The 15,000-nt window shown below is 41.3% G+C and overlaps 1 protein-coding gene across 1 annotated transcript in view; it reads left to right on the forward strand.

Moving 5' to 3' along the window:
- The window catches only part of spint2 (serine peptidase inhibitor, Kunitz type, 2), a 41,368-nt gene that overhangs the window by 1,860 nt on the left and 24,508 nt on the right, over positions 1 to 15,000 (forward strand). The window contains exons 2-4 of the mRNA XM_080731496.1: positions 2,061 to 2,246; positions 3,642 to 3,843; positions 14,751 to 14,921. Of these exons, the coding sequence (XP_080587622.1) occupies positions 2,061 to 2,246; positions 3,642 to 3,843; positions 14,751 to 14,921 (559 nt within the window). The remainder of the gene's footprint in view (positions 1 to 2,060; positions 2,247 to 3,641; positions 3,844 to 14,750; positions 14,922 to 15,000) is intronic.

Genomic DNA, 15,000 nt, shown 5'->3' on the forward strand with positions numbered 1-15,000 from the left:
ACATTGATTTTACAATATAAATTAGGGTCACAGAGATGTCAAACTGGGGGTACGAAATCGAAATGGTTGAGAAATACTGCTAAAGCTGTTAACTCAGATACCTGGAACGCGCCAGAGTCGCGTTAGATTTTAACCACTTTAACCATTATTGTATGCTTTAACCTTAGAAAAATAGCAGATATACAAGCTCACAGCGCAGCACCGAGTGCCGCGCTGCGAGCTTGTAGATCTGCTATTTTTGAAAAATCTTGAAAACGCGTGCAAGTCTTTGAATATCTTTGACCCGATCTTTGACCCGACTTCTAAATCCTTCCTCTAAATCAGTGGTTCTCAAACTTTTTCATTTCAAGGACCCCCAAAATTACAGGTATTTAGCCACGGACCCCCATCTCAAAATATGTTGTTCCAGGGACCCCCCTGAAGCAAATATTTGAGTTACAAATGTTCGCTTTTAAATAGATATATTCAAAGACTTGCAAAGAAAAATCGAGATTTTTCAAAAATAGCAGATCTACAAGCTCGCAGCGCGGCACTCGGTGCCGCGCTGTGAGCTTGTATATCTGCTATTTTTCAACTGTTAAAGCAGTCAATAATCCTAGGCCTAAATGGGTTAAAGTGGGTGTCCTTTGGCTAATAAGTGTCAATTTGGGGGTCCTTGGCAAGAAAAGGTTTGGGAACCACTGCTGTAATGGTGACAAACCTTTCCTCCCCAGGCACGTGCACACATAGACATCAAAGGGGGCTTGAGCCCCTGCCCCTTTATCCGTCTGACCTCCAAGCTCACAACACGACGCGTTGTGAGTTTGGAGATTGCCTGTTTTCGATATTTTCACCAAAAGGCCCTTTTAGAAACTTCAGCCCTAGGGATGATATGAAAATGTCATATCACGGTTATTGTGACCAAAGAAATTGTGAATTACGATATTATCGCGATAATCAAAATATCCCCAACATTATCCTGGGGCCGAACATTTGCCAAAAAATAGCGATGCGACGCGTTGTGAGCTTGTAGATCGGCTATTTTAAGAGATTTGGTAGAGAGTGAAAAAAAAAAACTGTATCAAGTACGTTATTTCCAGGTCGGTTTTACCAATTATAGAGGGTTTAAGTGGTACCGGATACGCAGCTCTGCAATTAGAAGGTGAATTGATCCCAGTATATGACAGAGGATAATTTCACAATATATAAAAATCTCCGCAATACGATTATTGTGAGTTTCTTTTATCACAATAAACGATAATAAGGATTATCATTAGGCTTGTCACAATTATTACATAATCGTCTAATCGCAATTATTTGAGGTAATCGCAATTATTTCGTTTAAAAAAATAGTTTAATAATGTTCTTTTTAAAGTATAACGTTGTCAAATATGTCAGTAATTTCTTTGTATATTTAGGTTATGTGTCATATCTGCCATGTGCAACTTCAAAGCCTACAAGCCAAACAGAAATGTTTGTCAACGACGGAAACAGACCGTTAATCACAATTATTTGAGTGAAAATGTATCGTCATGTAAAGTGTCATAATTGTGACAGCCCTAATTGTGAGTGTTTTAGGCCTAGAATTATTGAATGCTTTAACTATTGAAAAATAGCAGACATGCAAGCTCACGTGAAGATATGCTATTTTTGAAAAGGTCGTGAAAATGTTTGCAAATCTTTGAATATATGTATTTTTAAAGCGAACGTTTGTAACTCATATTTTGCTTCTGGATGGTCCCTGGAACTAAATATTTGAGATGAGGGTCGGCGGCCAAATACATATAATTCTAGGGGTCCTTGACATGAAAGAGTTTGAGAACCACTGACGTAGAAACATGTGTTTTTCAAAGAAACCGTAGAAGTATTCAAAAGACACTCATAGAATCGGGCCGAAATTCAAACTTTCACGATTTTTCCAAAATAGCAGATCTACAAGCTCGCAGCGCGGCACTCGGTGCCGCGCTGTGAGCTTGTAGATCTGCTATTTTTCCAATAGTTAAAGCATAAAATAATAATACGCAATAATGTTGTACCCGTTCTGAATGGCTTCATAACGGTTCTGGTCCTCTGCTCCCCAGCTGTGCCAGTGGGAGCGCTCCGCAGACCACGGCCTGGACCCCCGCTCCCTGGAGGCGGGGGCTCGTCACCTGCCCTTCAACGAGGACCACCTGGACACCACCGGGGACCTGGACGTGACCACCGCCTGTCAGCAGGCCTGCTGCGGAGACCCCCAGTGTGACCTGGCCCTGATAGGGACCCCCCAGGTCAGAGCCCTCTGACACCCTCACACTGCTGCTCTTATGTAGACTCCTTTTATTTTTTATTTTTTTTACAAAAACATTTCATAGTATAATTTTTATATTTACTTTTATTAATTTATTTTCTATTATTTATTTTATAATTTCTATTTTATTTTGTATTCTTTATATTTTATTCTGTTGTATTACTAGTAATAAGACGCCTCAGGGCGACATGCAACGAGGTCGTGCCATGTCTTGGCCATCTGGCCAGTGATGCATATCGGACCAGTTACCCATATATGGAGACCCCTGGTAACCATATTATGGGTCATCATACACACAATCCCTTTTATGCCCATACATGGAGATCCCAGTCTGTAGAACCAGCCACACAGATATGGGCTACACAGATATGGTCTGTCTTGGCCTCCAAATATGGGCATTCCCATATGAAGTCCTTTTGGATATGTGCTTAATATTGATGACATCAGGGATCTCCATGTATGGGCATAAAAGGGATTCTGTTAGTGTGGTTCCCCTGACATCACAGTACAGTCAGAGTGTGATGTCAGAGCGGCAAACCCATTCTGTTTGAGTGGTTCCCCTGACATCACAGTGATGTCACAGTGATGTGTCAGGGCCCAGGGGAACCACAGTGTCAGGCGTTATAGACAGAGATACAGACAAGCTGTGACGGTTCACATACTAAATTATTTATCTTGACATTTCTTTTGATGTTATGTTATTTATTATTTTATAATTATTCAATTATGGCCAATGTTTAATTTTAGAGGTATTAAAAAGTCCTTAAATTGTCACTTAAGAAATGTGCATATACCCTCTATACACTTAAACTTTATGTTGGTTTGTTTACAGTTGAGTGAGAAAACAATGTTGCACATTAAGTTAATCATCTGGGGACCCCCCAAAATAATTTGGGGACCACCCTGGGGGTCCCAACCCACAGGTTGAGAACCGTTGTAGTAGAGTACCGCTATGTCAATAACGTTGTACAGGCCTGTCACAATCAATGCTACACAAATTGGTGCCATGGCATTGGTCCGAAGGTTCATTAGTCCGAATTTGTTAAGAATACTATGCCCAGTGATGTCATTACGTGCGCATCCCGCATCAAAAACTCAAGTCACCCAGGGACTCATTCATGTCATGGTCCTGGGGTCCCGGGGATGAAAATTACATTGAAAACCTAGTAACATCAATGCCTAACTCTAACCCTAACCTTAACCTCAGTAACCCTAACTAAATGCGGACTAATGAACCTTCGGACTTATGGGCAGTCCCCCACAAATGTCACGTCACAAATAGTAATACTATTCTGCAAAAAAAACGGTGAATCATGAAAATATGTGGAAAAAAGCGATTATCTAAATAATAAACAACTGTGACCTCGCCCCGCAGGACGATGGCACCCCGCAGTGCGTGCTGGTGGGGGGGTGCAGTGGGGACCACTGTGTCCTCCAGGAGGACCCCCAGTTCCAGGCGTACCGCAGGGTGCCCCAGGACAACCAGGTCCCCTCCGCCGCGTCCCCGAGCGACGCCGCCGAAGCCCCCAAAGCCCCGAGCCACGGGGACGAGAAGAAGAACGCCACCGCCAACACAGGTAGGCTGGCTTCTTTCCTGTCCTGTTTTTGACAGCATATTTTGATTTAGTTGTCGGTTGGAAACCTTGTATGTCCAAAACCGTTTGTTTTGTATTTAAACTAGTGAAAACAGCCGATCTACAAGCACTGTAGATCTGCTGTTTTCACTATGTTTGTGCAGCAGCCTTGTATGGTGAAGCAGGTTTTTACTTTGCGAAAAAAATTACAAAATTGAAACTTGGAGATTCGATTGATTGACTAATTGATTATTTTATTTGACAAAAATGGAGAACAGTACAAGTATAGTTAATACAATAGAAATGTAGTAGAGTACAACTTAAAGTACAGTTAAACACCCTGCCTAAAAGGAACATCTCAAATAAGACCTTTTACGGTCTTTTTTTACGTTGGAAGCCCTTGGTATTTAATTCATGGACATAATAAATAGCAAGCAAAGAAAACATTCAATAATATCGCAGTTATAAAAACACTATATGTACAGGATAGGGGGAATAAGGGGTGGGGCTAAGGTAAGGGGGGGGGGGGGGGGTGCTCACTTCTCGCCTGTCTATGGGACTCCTGAAAGGTGAGTTTTCAGGGCAGTTTTGTGTGTGTGTGTGTGTGTGTGTGTGTGTGTGTGTGTGTGTGTGTGTGTGTGTGTGTGTGTGTGTGTGTGTGTGTGTGTGTGTGTGTGTGTGTGTGTGTGTGTGTGTGTGTGTGTGTGTGTGTGTGTGTGCTCCTGCCTGCCTGCCTGCCTACCCGATGAAGGTCATTTGGACTGACACATTGTAGCCTAATCGCAAAGTCGCAAAAACATACTTTTTTTTTTGCTGTAAGTGGAGAGAGTGTGCAGGATCTCCATTCAAAATAAATAGATCCTAGAAGCCTACGTTAAATTGACTAGCACAAAACATTTTCAGATGAGAGTCTGTGACAAAATCCAAATTCATTTGGGGTTCTGTGACATGAAAAAGTTTCAGAACCAAGAGTCTTATTAAGCCCATTTGTAGTCCTACACGGCCATGTTGAGGACCAACACAGGTGTTTCAATGTGTCTGATTGGCATAGAACTAATCGTCGTTGTTGGGTGGAAACCTTGTATGTCCAAAACCGTTTCGTTTTGCATTTATCATTTTAAAAATGAGTTAAACTAGTGAAAACAGCCGATCTACAGGTGCGAGGCGGTGTGTGCTTGTAGATCTGCTGTTTTCACTACTTTTGTTCGACGGACTTGTGTGATGAAGCAGGGCTTTACTTTGCAAAAAAAATTACAAATTTGAAACTTGGAGATACGAGGTTTCTGCCCGACAGCGACGTAATGTTCTACGACAATCAAAACACCTGTGTTGGTCCTCAACATGGCCGCTGTAGGACCACAAATGCAACCCATGAATTGTTTGTGTCTTCACTGTACTACTCTGCTTTTGTCCTTATTCCATTCCATTTGTTCACTCTCAGAGTTACAGGCCCGTAAGGCTCCATTTGGTTCCATTTGTTGCACTCTCAGAGTTCCAGGCCTGTAAGAGGAGTAAACACAGTATTTTACCGAACTTGCCGAACCAGTTTTGTTGGGGGTGAATTCATTGTTTGTTTCAGGCCTGAAAAACATGTGTTGTTGGTATGGTTGCCACTTGCCAAAGGGCAGGGCACACTATGGTACTTGCCCAACTTTATTCTTCATAGAGTCACTTTCAGCCAATGGGGAAGCAGCATTCCCGGTGATGTCACCACACTAGCCCTACAAAGCCAACGTGTCGTAATTACGAACAAAAGAATTGACTGAAAGATGGGTTTAACCCATTTAGGCCAAGATTTATTGAATGCTTTAACGATTGAAAAATAGCAGATATACAAGCTCGCGATGCAAGCTTGTAGATCTGCTATTTTTGGCTACAGTTCTCAGAATATGGACATTGGGGTTCAAGTTGTTAATACAAAAAGGATTGGAAGATTTGGAGGACCCCCTGTAGTAACTCTGAGGACCCCCTAAGGATCCCGGACCCCCTGTTGAAGACCCCTGGTGATATCCTAAAAAAGCCCATTGGGTTCAGCAGAAAGAGGCTATAAAAAGGCAACCACACTTGCAATTTCCAGTGGTGTAAAGTATCCAAGTACTGTACTTAGGTACAATTTTGAGGTATTTTTACTTTAAAGGAGTAGTTCACCCCCAAAATTGATTTCGGAAGGGGACCCGTTTCGAAACGGGTCCCCATCCGGAACGAATGGGGGTAAATATATTGTTATCACATTTTTGTCTTACAAATGCGACAAAAAACTAAAAATATTATTGAACTCTAGTCTCCATGGCGTGAATAATCAATAGAAAAAAAGTCATTTTGGGGTGAACTACTCCTTTAAGTTCATTTTGATTCCAACACTTTCATACTCAAGTACATTTTGAATTCCAGGCTTTTACTTGTAACCGAGTATTTCTATATTGCAGTATTGATCCTTTTACTTAAGTAAAATATGTGAGTACTTTATCCACCATTGGCAATTTCCCAGAATTGCACCTTTTCTAATGTGTTCTCCAGGCATGTGCACACATAGACATCAAAGGGGGCTTGAGCCCCTGCCCTTTTATCCGTCTGTAAAAAACTGCCCTCTCCAGACCATGAGTGCAGTTTTTACTATGGTGAAAGAAATGCAAATGCCCTCTTTCCATGCCATACCTGAAGGCAGCATTCAAGAGAACTACCTTGTCCAAACTCTCCTGAACTTGAATGCAGCATCTCATGTTGAAAGAATTGCCCCCTTAGTCTAGTAAATCTAGGGAAAAAATACACTCAGGTTGGACAAAATTTTATTATTTAGTTTTTCAACTGATTCTGACAGGAAATTAGGTCTACTAGCCAGGATAAAACATCTACCATAATCTGCTCACTGGAAATACCCACAGTGGCCAAATCAAGTTGGGCACCCATCGACTTTCTATACAGGAGGAAAATACCCAGAAAAAAAATCTGCTTTAAGTAGGATGTGAGGGGTCTAACTAGGGGTTTGACATGATGCTGAATTTTTTTTATGGGGCCAATGAATGTTTTTACAAATGCTTGCAATGGATTCAGCATCATGACAAACCCCTAGTTAGACCCCTCACATCCTACTTAAAGCAAGTTTTTTCTGGGTATTTTCCTCCTGTATAGAAGGTCGATGGGAGCCCAACTTGATTTGGCCACTGTGGGTATTTGCAGTGAGCAGATCATGGTAGATTCTTTTTTATCCTGGCTAGTAGACCTAATTTCCTGTCAGAATCAGTTGAAAAACTAAATAATAAAATGTTGTCCAACCTCAGCCTTATTGTTACTGGACTACCTCTGTGTAGAAACCAAGCATTGAAAATAGCCGACCTCCAAGCTCACAAAGCGTCGCGTTAGTGGGACTCACAGCGCGGCACTTGGTGCCGCGTTGCAAGCTTAGAGCAGTGGTGGCTGAGTGGTTAGTGTCCACACCTAGGACTCTGGAGGCCCCAGAGGTCGCAGGTACGATTCCCCACTCCAGCTACCACTGCTCCCCTTCCCCCTTGCACTCCTTGTGGGCATCACTGTGAGTTCAGCTGGGTTAAAGCTGATAAAAAAAGCAGCTGGGTTGGGCTGCGGTATCTGAATTTCCCCCGCGGGAGGAGTAGGTATTCATTAGATCTGCTATTTTTCAATGGCTAAAGTATAAAATAATCAAGGCCCCTCCAACTTGGGCCCTAGTGACTCAGTCCCACTTTTACCCCCCTTGGGACACCCCTGATGGTGCTACAGCGTAACCTGATGCTAATGCTAATCTGATGTGAATTATTCATTCTAGGCTACTGTATAATTTAAAAGCAGTGTTTCTCAAAATGCAGGGGGTCCTGGCTGGGACCCCCAGGGGGTTGTGCACTTGTAAATCTGCATCCTGTATGGGGGTCCCTGGCACAAAAATGTTTTCAGAGCATAGCCGAATATTTGGGGGTGTCTTTCCTTGGCATGAAAACAGTTGACTTGGTTGTCAACCAAATCAAAAAGTTTGCACTCTTCCACTCTATTTGACAATTTGGCCAATGTTTGGTCCAGGGGCGTGCAGAGAATGTTAAGAGAGGCAGGGGCTGACATTTCTAAAAGGGCCTTTTGGTGAAAATAGCCTCCAAGCTCACAACGCGCCGCACTGCGACGCGTTGTGAGCTTGGAGGTCGGCTATTTTCAGTGCTTGATAACCACACTGAACTAAGCATAATCAATCAAGTCAATCTGGTTATGTGGCTTGACGGCATGGATTTCTACACAGAGAGGACAATTCTTTCAACATAAGATGCTGCATTCTTCAGGAAAGAATGAACAAGGCAATTCTCTTGAACGCTGCCTTCAGGAATGGCATGGAAAGAGGGGGCATTTGCATTTCTTTCACCATAGTAAAAACTGCATTCATGGTCTGGAGAGGGCACTTTTTACAGACTGATAAAAGGGCAGGGGCTCAAGCCCCCTTTGATGTCTGTGTGCACGTGCCTGGTTTGGTCTGCTCTTTATACATCAGAATAGTTTGTTGATTACTTTGGTGCAGGTCGCTTTCTTATTTTTTTATTTTTTGTTGGTATTTATTGTCACTTCACTGTCATCTGGGGACTCCAACCCCCCCAGCGCTGGGCAGACAGCCAGCTTAAGTTATTTAGGCCTAGGATTATTGACTGCTTTAACTATTGAAAAATAGCAGATATACAAGCTCACAGCGCGGCACCGAGTGCCACGCTGCGAGCTTGTAGATCTGCTATTTTTGAAAAAGTCGTGAAAATGTGTGCAAATCTTTGAATATATGTATTTTCAAAGTGAACGTTTGTAACTCAAATTTTGCGTCTGGGTGGTCCCTGGAACTAGATATTTTGAGATGGGGGTCCGTGGCCAGATAATTTTGGGGGTCCTTCACATGAAAAGGTTTGAGCATCACTGAAACAGTAGTCTCTCAAGAACAGACTAACTGAGCTCCAGTTGAGTGAAAAGGACCTTTTCTTTGACGATGGCTGGCCAGATTGCTGACATAGAAACATATTTTTTTTCCCCAAAAATCTTAGAAGGATTCAAAAGACACTTATAGAATCGGGTCAAAATTCTGATTTTCACGATTTTTCAAAAATAGCAGATCTACAAGCTCGCAGCGCGGCACTCGGTGCCGCGCTGTGAGCTTGTATATCTGCTATTTTTTTATATTTAAAGCGTAAAATATTGCGTCATATTGAGTTCAGGCCTAAATGGGTTAAGTTATATTGTATTAACATACATAGTGCCGTGCCACCTTACAGCGACCTAGTTCGGGGACTTTTTTTTGACAAGCGTCTGTAATGACATGCTCATTGCTCAGAGGGCCAGAATGCTTGTAGAAAGTGGTTGAGCGAGGTGTGTGTCCCCAGCAGCAAGGCCTCACCCAGAACAAAGGAACCACATTCAGTTTTTTTCCACACTCTGGCCTGGTGACAGTGACACACAGGCCTGTCACAACTATTACATAATCGTCTAATCACAATTATTTGACATAATCCCAACTATTTTGTCATAATCGTTTACATGTTAAAACATTTTGATATATTTCTAACATTTAAAAAAAAATGTGGGCATATCAATGTTCTTTATTAAGTATAAAGTTGTCAAATATGTCAGTAGTTTATTTGTTGCGACCGTTAGGTCGCAATTACTATCAAAACCTCCACCGACTGTCAGTCAGTCTGTCACGTCATGTCACACTTTTCCCCTACTCATATTGCTGCCACCGCTGCCCCTATCTATGCCAAACTTTGCACACACACTCCTTGGCTGCCAAACTACAACCTCCACCCCTCATTTCTCACATGGCCCTCTTCTAGTGCAAAACACATTTTTGGACACAGATTTTGCCCTAGAATCACGCAAAGCGGTACACAGTACACGTTAATCACAATTATTTGAGTGACAATTAATTGTCATACAACATGTCTTAATCCTGACAGCCCTAGTGACACATCAGGTCACAATAATTTGCCCACAAAATAACAGAAATAGCTGGTCTATATAGCTTTACAACATGTCATTTCGGGACGCGTTGTAAGCCAGGGACGTGCAGAGAATGTTAGAGAGGCAGGGGCTGAAATCTCTAAAATAGCAATTTTCGATGCTTGGTTTATACACAGAGAGGGCAATTCTTTCAACATAAGATGCTGCATTCTGCTATTTTTTGGAAAGTATGACATTATTAAATGTTATCCCTAATAGTCGGGATCCCACATGCCCAAAAGCTCAAGGAATAGGGTTGAACCTGTGATTTTCTGCCGTACTTTTTATTTCTGTTTTATCTATTAGTTTGGTCATTAAGGTCCACAGAATGAGAGGCCTGCTCTGCCGGAAACATCGCGAAAAAAAAGTTATGGCCATGTGTATATTCACTGTCCCATCGACTCCACTAGAAATATTTAAAAAAGAAAAAAGAAAAATCAGCTTTAAGTAGCATGTGAGGGGTCAAACTAGGGGTTCTTCGTGATTCTGAATCCATTGCAAGCATTTGTTTTGCATGACAAACATTCCTTGGGCTAAAATTCGGACCCCCAAAACTGTGCACACACACACACACACACACACACACACACACACACACACACACACACACACACACACGCACACGCCAGCACTAAGTCAACACTCATCCCAGGTAATAAGTAACACCCGATAAACTTGCCAAATCCTCCTGGGTTGATATACTGCTGTGTTCACTCAATAATCCAAATCAATATTGACCAATCTTATCGTCTGGGTCACATTTTGTGTGGAATCATCAAGTGAACGAACAATAATTAAAGGGATATTTCACTTTCAAATATGTTTTGGGTAATTTTACTCAGATGTCTGTGTTTCACCCAACTTCTTTTTAAATTGCTTAATTGATTCAGTATTTACACTATTTAGAGCAGGGGTCTTCAATGTTTTCAGGCCAAGGACCCCTTAGTTGAGAGAGAGATGAAGCAGGGACCACCACTACATATTGTATAAAATTGTGTTGCAGATTTTCATAGATTTCATAGATAGATTCATAGACTTGTTTGACAGCACTGTCATCAGTCTACTGTATGTTGGATTCGTGTTAGTGTTTTATTAGACATTTAACCACTTAACTCATTTGTAGCCGTTCTTCGCGAATTATTAAAAGGTATCTATAGTGCCGATCCCGCGTATACGCACAATATATACTGTATATACATTAAAGCTGGCAAGGGCTACGTACCGTCCGTTGGAAAGTGCTGGCACGGGTGGACTCGCCAATTCATCATCATCGCGCATCCACGTGCACACAATAGTGTGCCCATAACATGGAAGCCAACGGTGTTTCTCATCTTTAATGTCCATTTTCTCCAAAAAACACTTTTGATGCCAAGGATGGCATTGGATTCTCGCTAAAATAGCAAAAGTATAAAGGGATCCATCTTCCACTCCTGTTTACATCTGCACCAGAACTACTTCCTGGTGAATCGTAAAGGTCGTCAAGTAGGAATTGTGAGCTCGATCTACTTCCGGCCTTCAAAATAAGAGACTGGCCGCGGACGGAGCAGGCAGCAGGCAGCTTGGACTTTTAACCCTTTCATGTCTGGAGCACTAAATGGGTTAAATCGTCGATACTTAATTTGCTCTCCTCTTTTTTTACCTCTACTCCAAACCTTTTTACCAAAAATAGCCGATCTACAAACTCTTAACAACTTGCAGCACGAGGCATTCAGAGCTTGAAGATCTGCTATTTTTGGCTAATGTTCTCCTCAGAATAGGGATGTGAGGATTGAAGTTGTTCATTTAAAATAATTATCCTAATCACAAAGATTTGGCGGACCCCCTGTAGTACCTCTGAGGACCCCTGATTTAGACATTTGATATTCGTTTTATCTGCCCCCCCTTCCTATACAATCCCATTGTAACTTCAAACTCCATGTTAGATTCATTGATTCTGGTTACTGATATTGTCCTTCTAGTGTTTGAGGGGGCCGTGTTTTATCCATTATCGCTGACAGACACCTTTTGAAGACCCCTGGTCTAATGGCGACTGCACATAAGTCCTACATCTCATTAGTCCTACTTTGGTTAGGTTTTTAGGGTTAGGCTTAGGCATAGTTTTACTGAGGTTAGGATTAGGTTTAGGTATAGTATTTTCACAGCGTGTTTCCTAAACCCACCAGGATTGAGTTAAGACCCGCCTCGTAGAAGCGGCCTCTCAATAATCTTAAGTATGAAAGTGTGTATGAACGTTAGTGCTGCTCGCTCAAGTGCAAAGCAATACTGTACCTACGCCCTACCGATCCATTACAATAATACACACAGCATAATACGCCCAAAGCCATATCCAAACTATAACAATTTAACTGATAATCAGTAAGAGTTTTTATTTTGAGCACAGTAGTGACAAATTAATAGCTTTCTCAGTACGTTTTTCTCTTTAGCAAAGTTACAAAGTTTTACCTCTTTTAAGCACAGTACAAAGTAAGTTTCAAGTTTTTTCTTTTTTTTAGCACAGTTTATTTTGAGCACTGTAGTGACAAATGAATAGCTGTGCATTGTGCAAATGCAGGCTTTTCTCAGTACAAGATTGTCACCATGCCTTTACTAGGTCTGACATCCATCCTCTATGTGTCTGGCAAGGATTTCAGCCACTCCTGGAAGTCCTCGCGTTTCCGCGAGGCGGGTCTTAATTCAATCCTGGTGGGTTTAGGAAACACACATTTTCACCAGGTTAATATTCACCAGATTCTGACTAATGGGATGTAGGAACAATGAAATGTCGGACCAATGCCATGGCACCGTTCTAATATGTTAGCAGTGACGTTTTCCATGACAAACAACCTATAACCTTGTGTGCATGCCGTTTAAAAGTAATTTCCTTGTTAGTGGGAAACCCAAATGAAATGGTTGGAATGCATTATGACCTTATGTCTGTCTCTCATCACTTCCTGTCTAAATGACACACACAAAAAAACATTGAGAATGAAGATTATGTGGATTATGTGGAACTACCGAAGGCCTTAAAGGAGTGTGGTTCCCTAGCATCCTTTAAAATCGCCCTGAAAAACCACTTACAGGCAGCAGCCATTCACAACTGGCAATAACAAACCTAGCCCAGAGAAGGGTTCTCTGTAGTTACCTACTTGGATATATTTTTTGCACTGTTCATTTTATTTTTATTTACTTTTTTTTTTTTTTTTACTATATCTACTGCATATTACTGTGTTCTATCCGTCTGTCATTCAATGTTATATGAGATACTTCAATGGTTTCCTATGGAAATAAGCTTAGTCTTTTCTAGGATCTCCTTTTAGTTGACCTTGTACCAGTGAACTGTACCGTCAAAAAACTATACCTTTTTCTATGCAAACTTCTAATAAAGTCTTCAAGTCTTAAAAAAAAGGGGTTATCTGAGATAATTACGATCAGGCGATTATCTAATAATTGTGACAGTGATCAAAAAGGGGAAAAAAAAAGTGATCCAGGCACTCAAGTTTAAAAAGAGGCATGTGTTGATTTGTATGCATTCCTATAATTATCAGGCCCCACCTCAATTGACACTTGCTGATTGCCCAGTCCCAGTTTATATATTGAGTGTGTTTGCTTGTACTCTTCAGTACATGCCCTGATGATGACCATTTTCTGGTCGAAACATGTTGGCTTTTTAATACAATAAAGTGATTGTTCCTCCTTTTTAAACTTGAGCGCCTGGATCACTTTTTTTCTTTTTTTTTCCCTTTTTTCTTTTTGATTTTCCTTTTGATGACTTGATCCCGTCGATCCAAGAGCACCATTAGACTCGTTTTTACTATTCTTATTCTCCAGTGACCTGCTTTTTCTCTCTCTCAGTGACTTGTAAATCACTTTTTTCTAAATCCATAAGCTCACAACATGTTGTGAGCTTGTAGATCTGCTATTTTCAAATAGCTGACGTGTGGGGTTAAAGTGGTCAAACTGAACCAAGCCCAAATAATCCGCTACATTTCAGAAAAAGCGACCTTACAGGAAAAACAATCCCTTTAAGTCCCTTATCTTATTAATAAGCATGCTTGGCAACACTGGACACAATGAATTCCCAGTGTTGTCTGGAAGAAGGAAGTTTCCGATAAGCGTAGTGTGTCTGTGTGACAGGTTAGACCGGCCTGCCAGGCTTGTTTACACATTAACATGATGGAAAGTTAGCTATGCATACCAGCCTCTTACTCAGTGGTGGAAAAACTACTCAAATGATTTACTTAAGTAAAAGTATCAATCAATACTGCACTGTAGAAATACTCTTTTACAAGTAGAAGTACGGAATTCAAAATGTACTTGAGTAAAAGTAAGTATTGTCATCAAAATGTACTTAAAGTACCAAAAGTAAATGTTTGAAAATAGCCGATCTACAAGCTCACAACGCGCTGCGATAGATTGGCTATTTTCATAAATCTACATATAAAATAGGGCTACAAGTGGTTAATGTATGTTTGTATAATATTGTAATTTATATCTGCTTTTTTTTTGTCGCTGACAATTGCATTTCTGTTTGGCTTTTAGGCTTTGAAGTTGCACATGGTAGATATGACACATAACCTAAATATACAAGACATTACTGACATATTTGACAACTTTATACTTAAAAAATAACATTGATAGTGGAAATAGCTCATCTACAAGCTCACAACGCTTCACAACGCGACACATTGTGAGCTTGTAGATCTGCTATTTCCACTATTTTTTACTAAAAAATATATACATTTCTTTGTATGTGTCATATCTGCCATGTGCAACTTCAAAGCCTACAAGCCAAACAGAAATGTAATTGTCAACGACAAAAACACAATTAAATCGTCAATCGCAAATTATTCAAGTGACAATTAATCGTCATGTGAAATGTCATAATCGTGACAGCCCTACTTGGGACATCGAATGATGTCAGTGGTACTAACTGTCTGTCTGTCTGTCCGTCCGTCCCTCAGATCGCTGCCGCGCGCCAAAGAAGGTGGGCGTGTGCCGCGCCGCCTTCCCCAAGTTCTACTACGACGTGACCAATCAGAGCTGCCGCCCGTTCGTCTACGGAGGCTGCGAAGCCAATGGGAACAACTTTGACTCCCAGGAGGAGTGCGAGGCCGCCTGCAGCGGAGTCACAGGTGTGGACACGCACACACAACTCTTGTATTACTATTAGCCTCAAAGTTTTGAGACAACGATTTTATGGATGAATTTTTT

The sequence above is a fragment of the Nannobrachium achirus genome (genome assembly GCF_963921795.1).
Source record: "Nannobrachium achirus genome assembly, chromosome: 8".
Lineage (NCBI taxonomy): Eukaryota > Metazoa > Chordata > Actinopteri > Myctophiformes > Myctophidae > Nannobrachium > Nannobrachium achirus.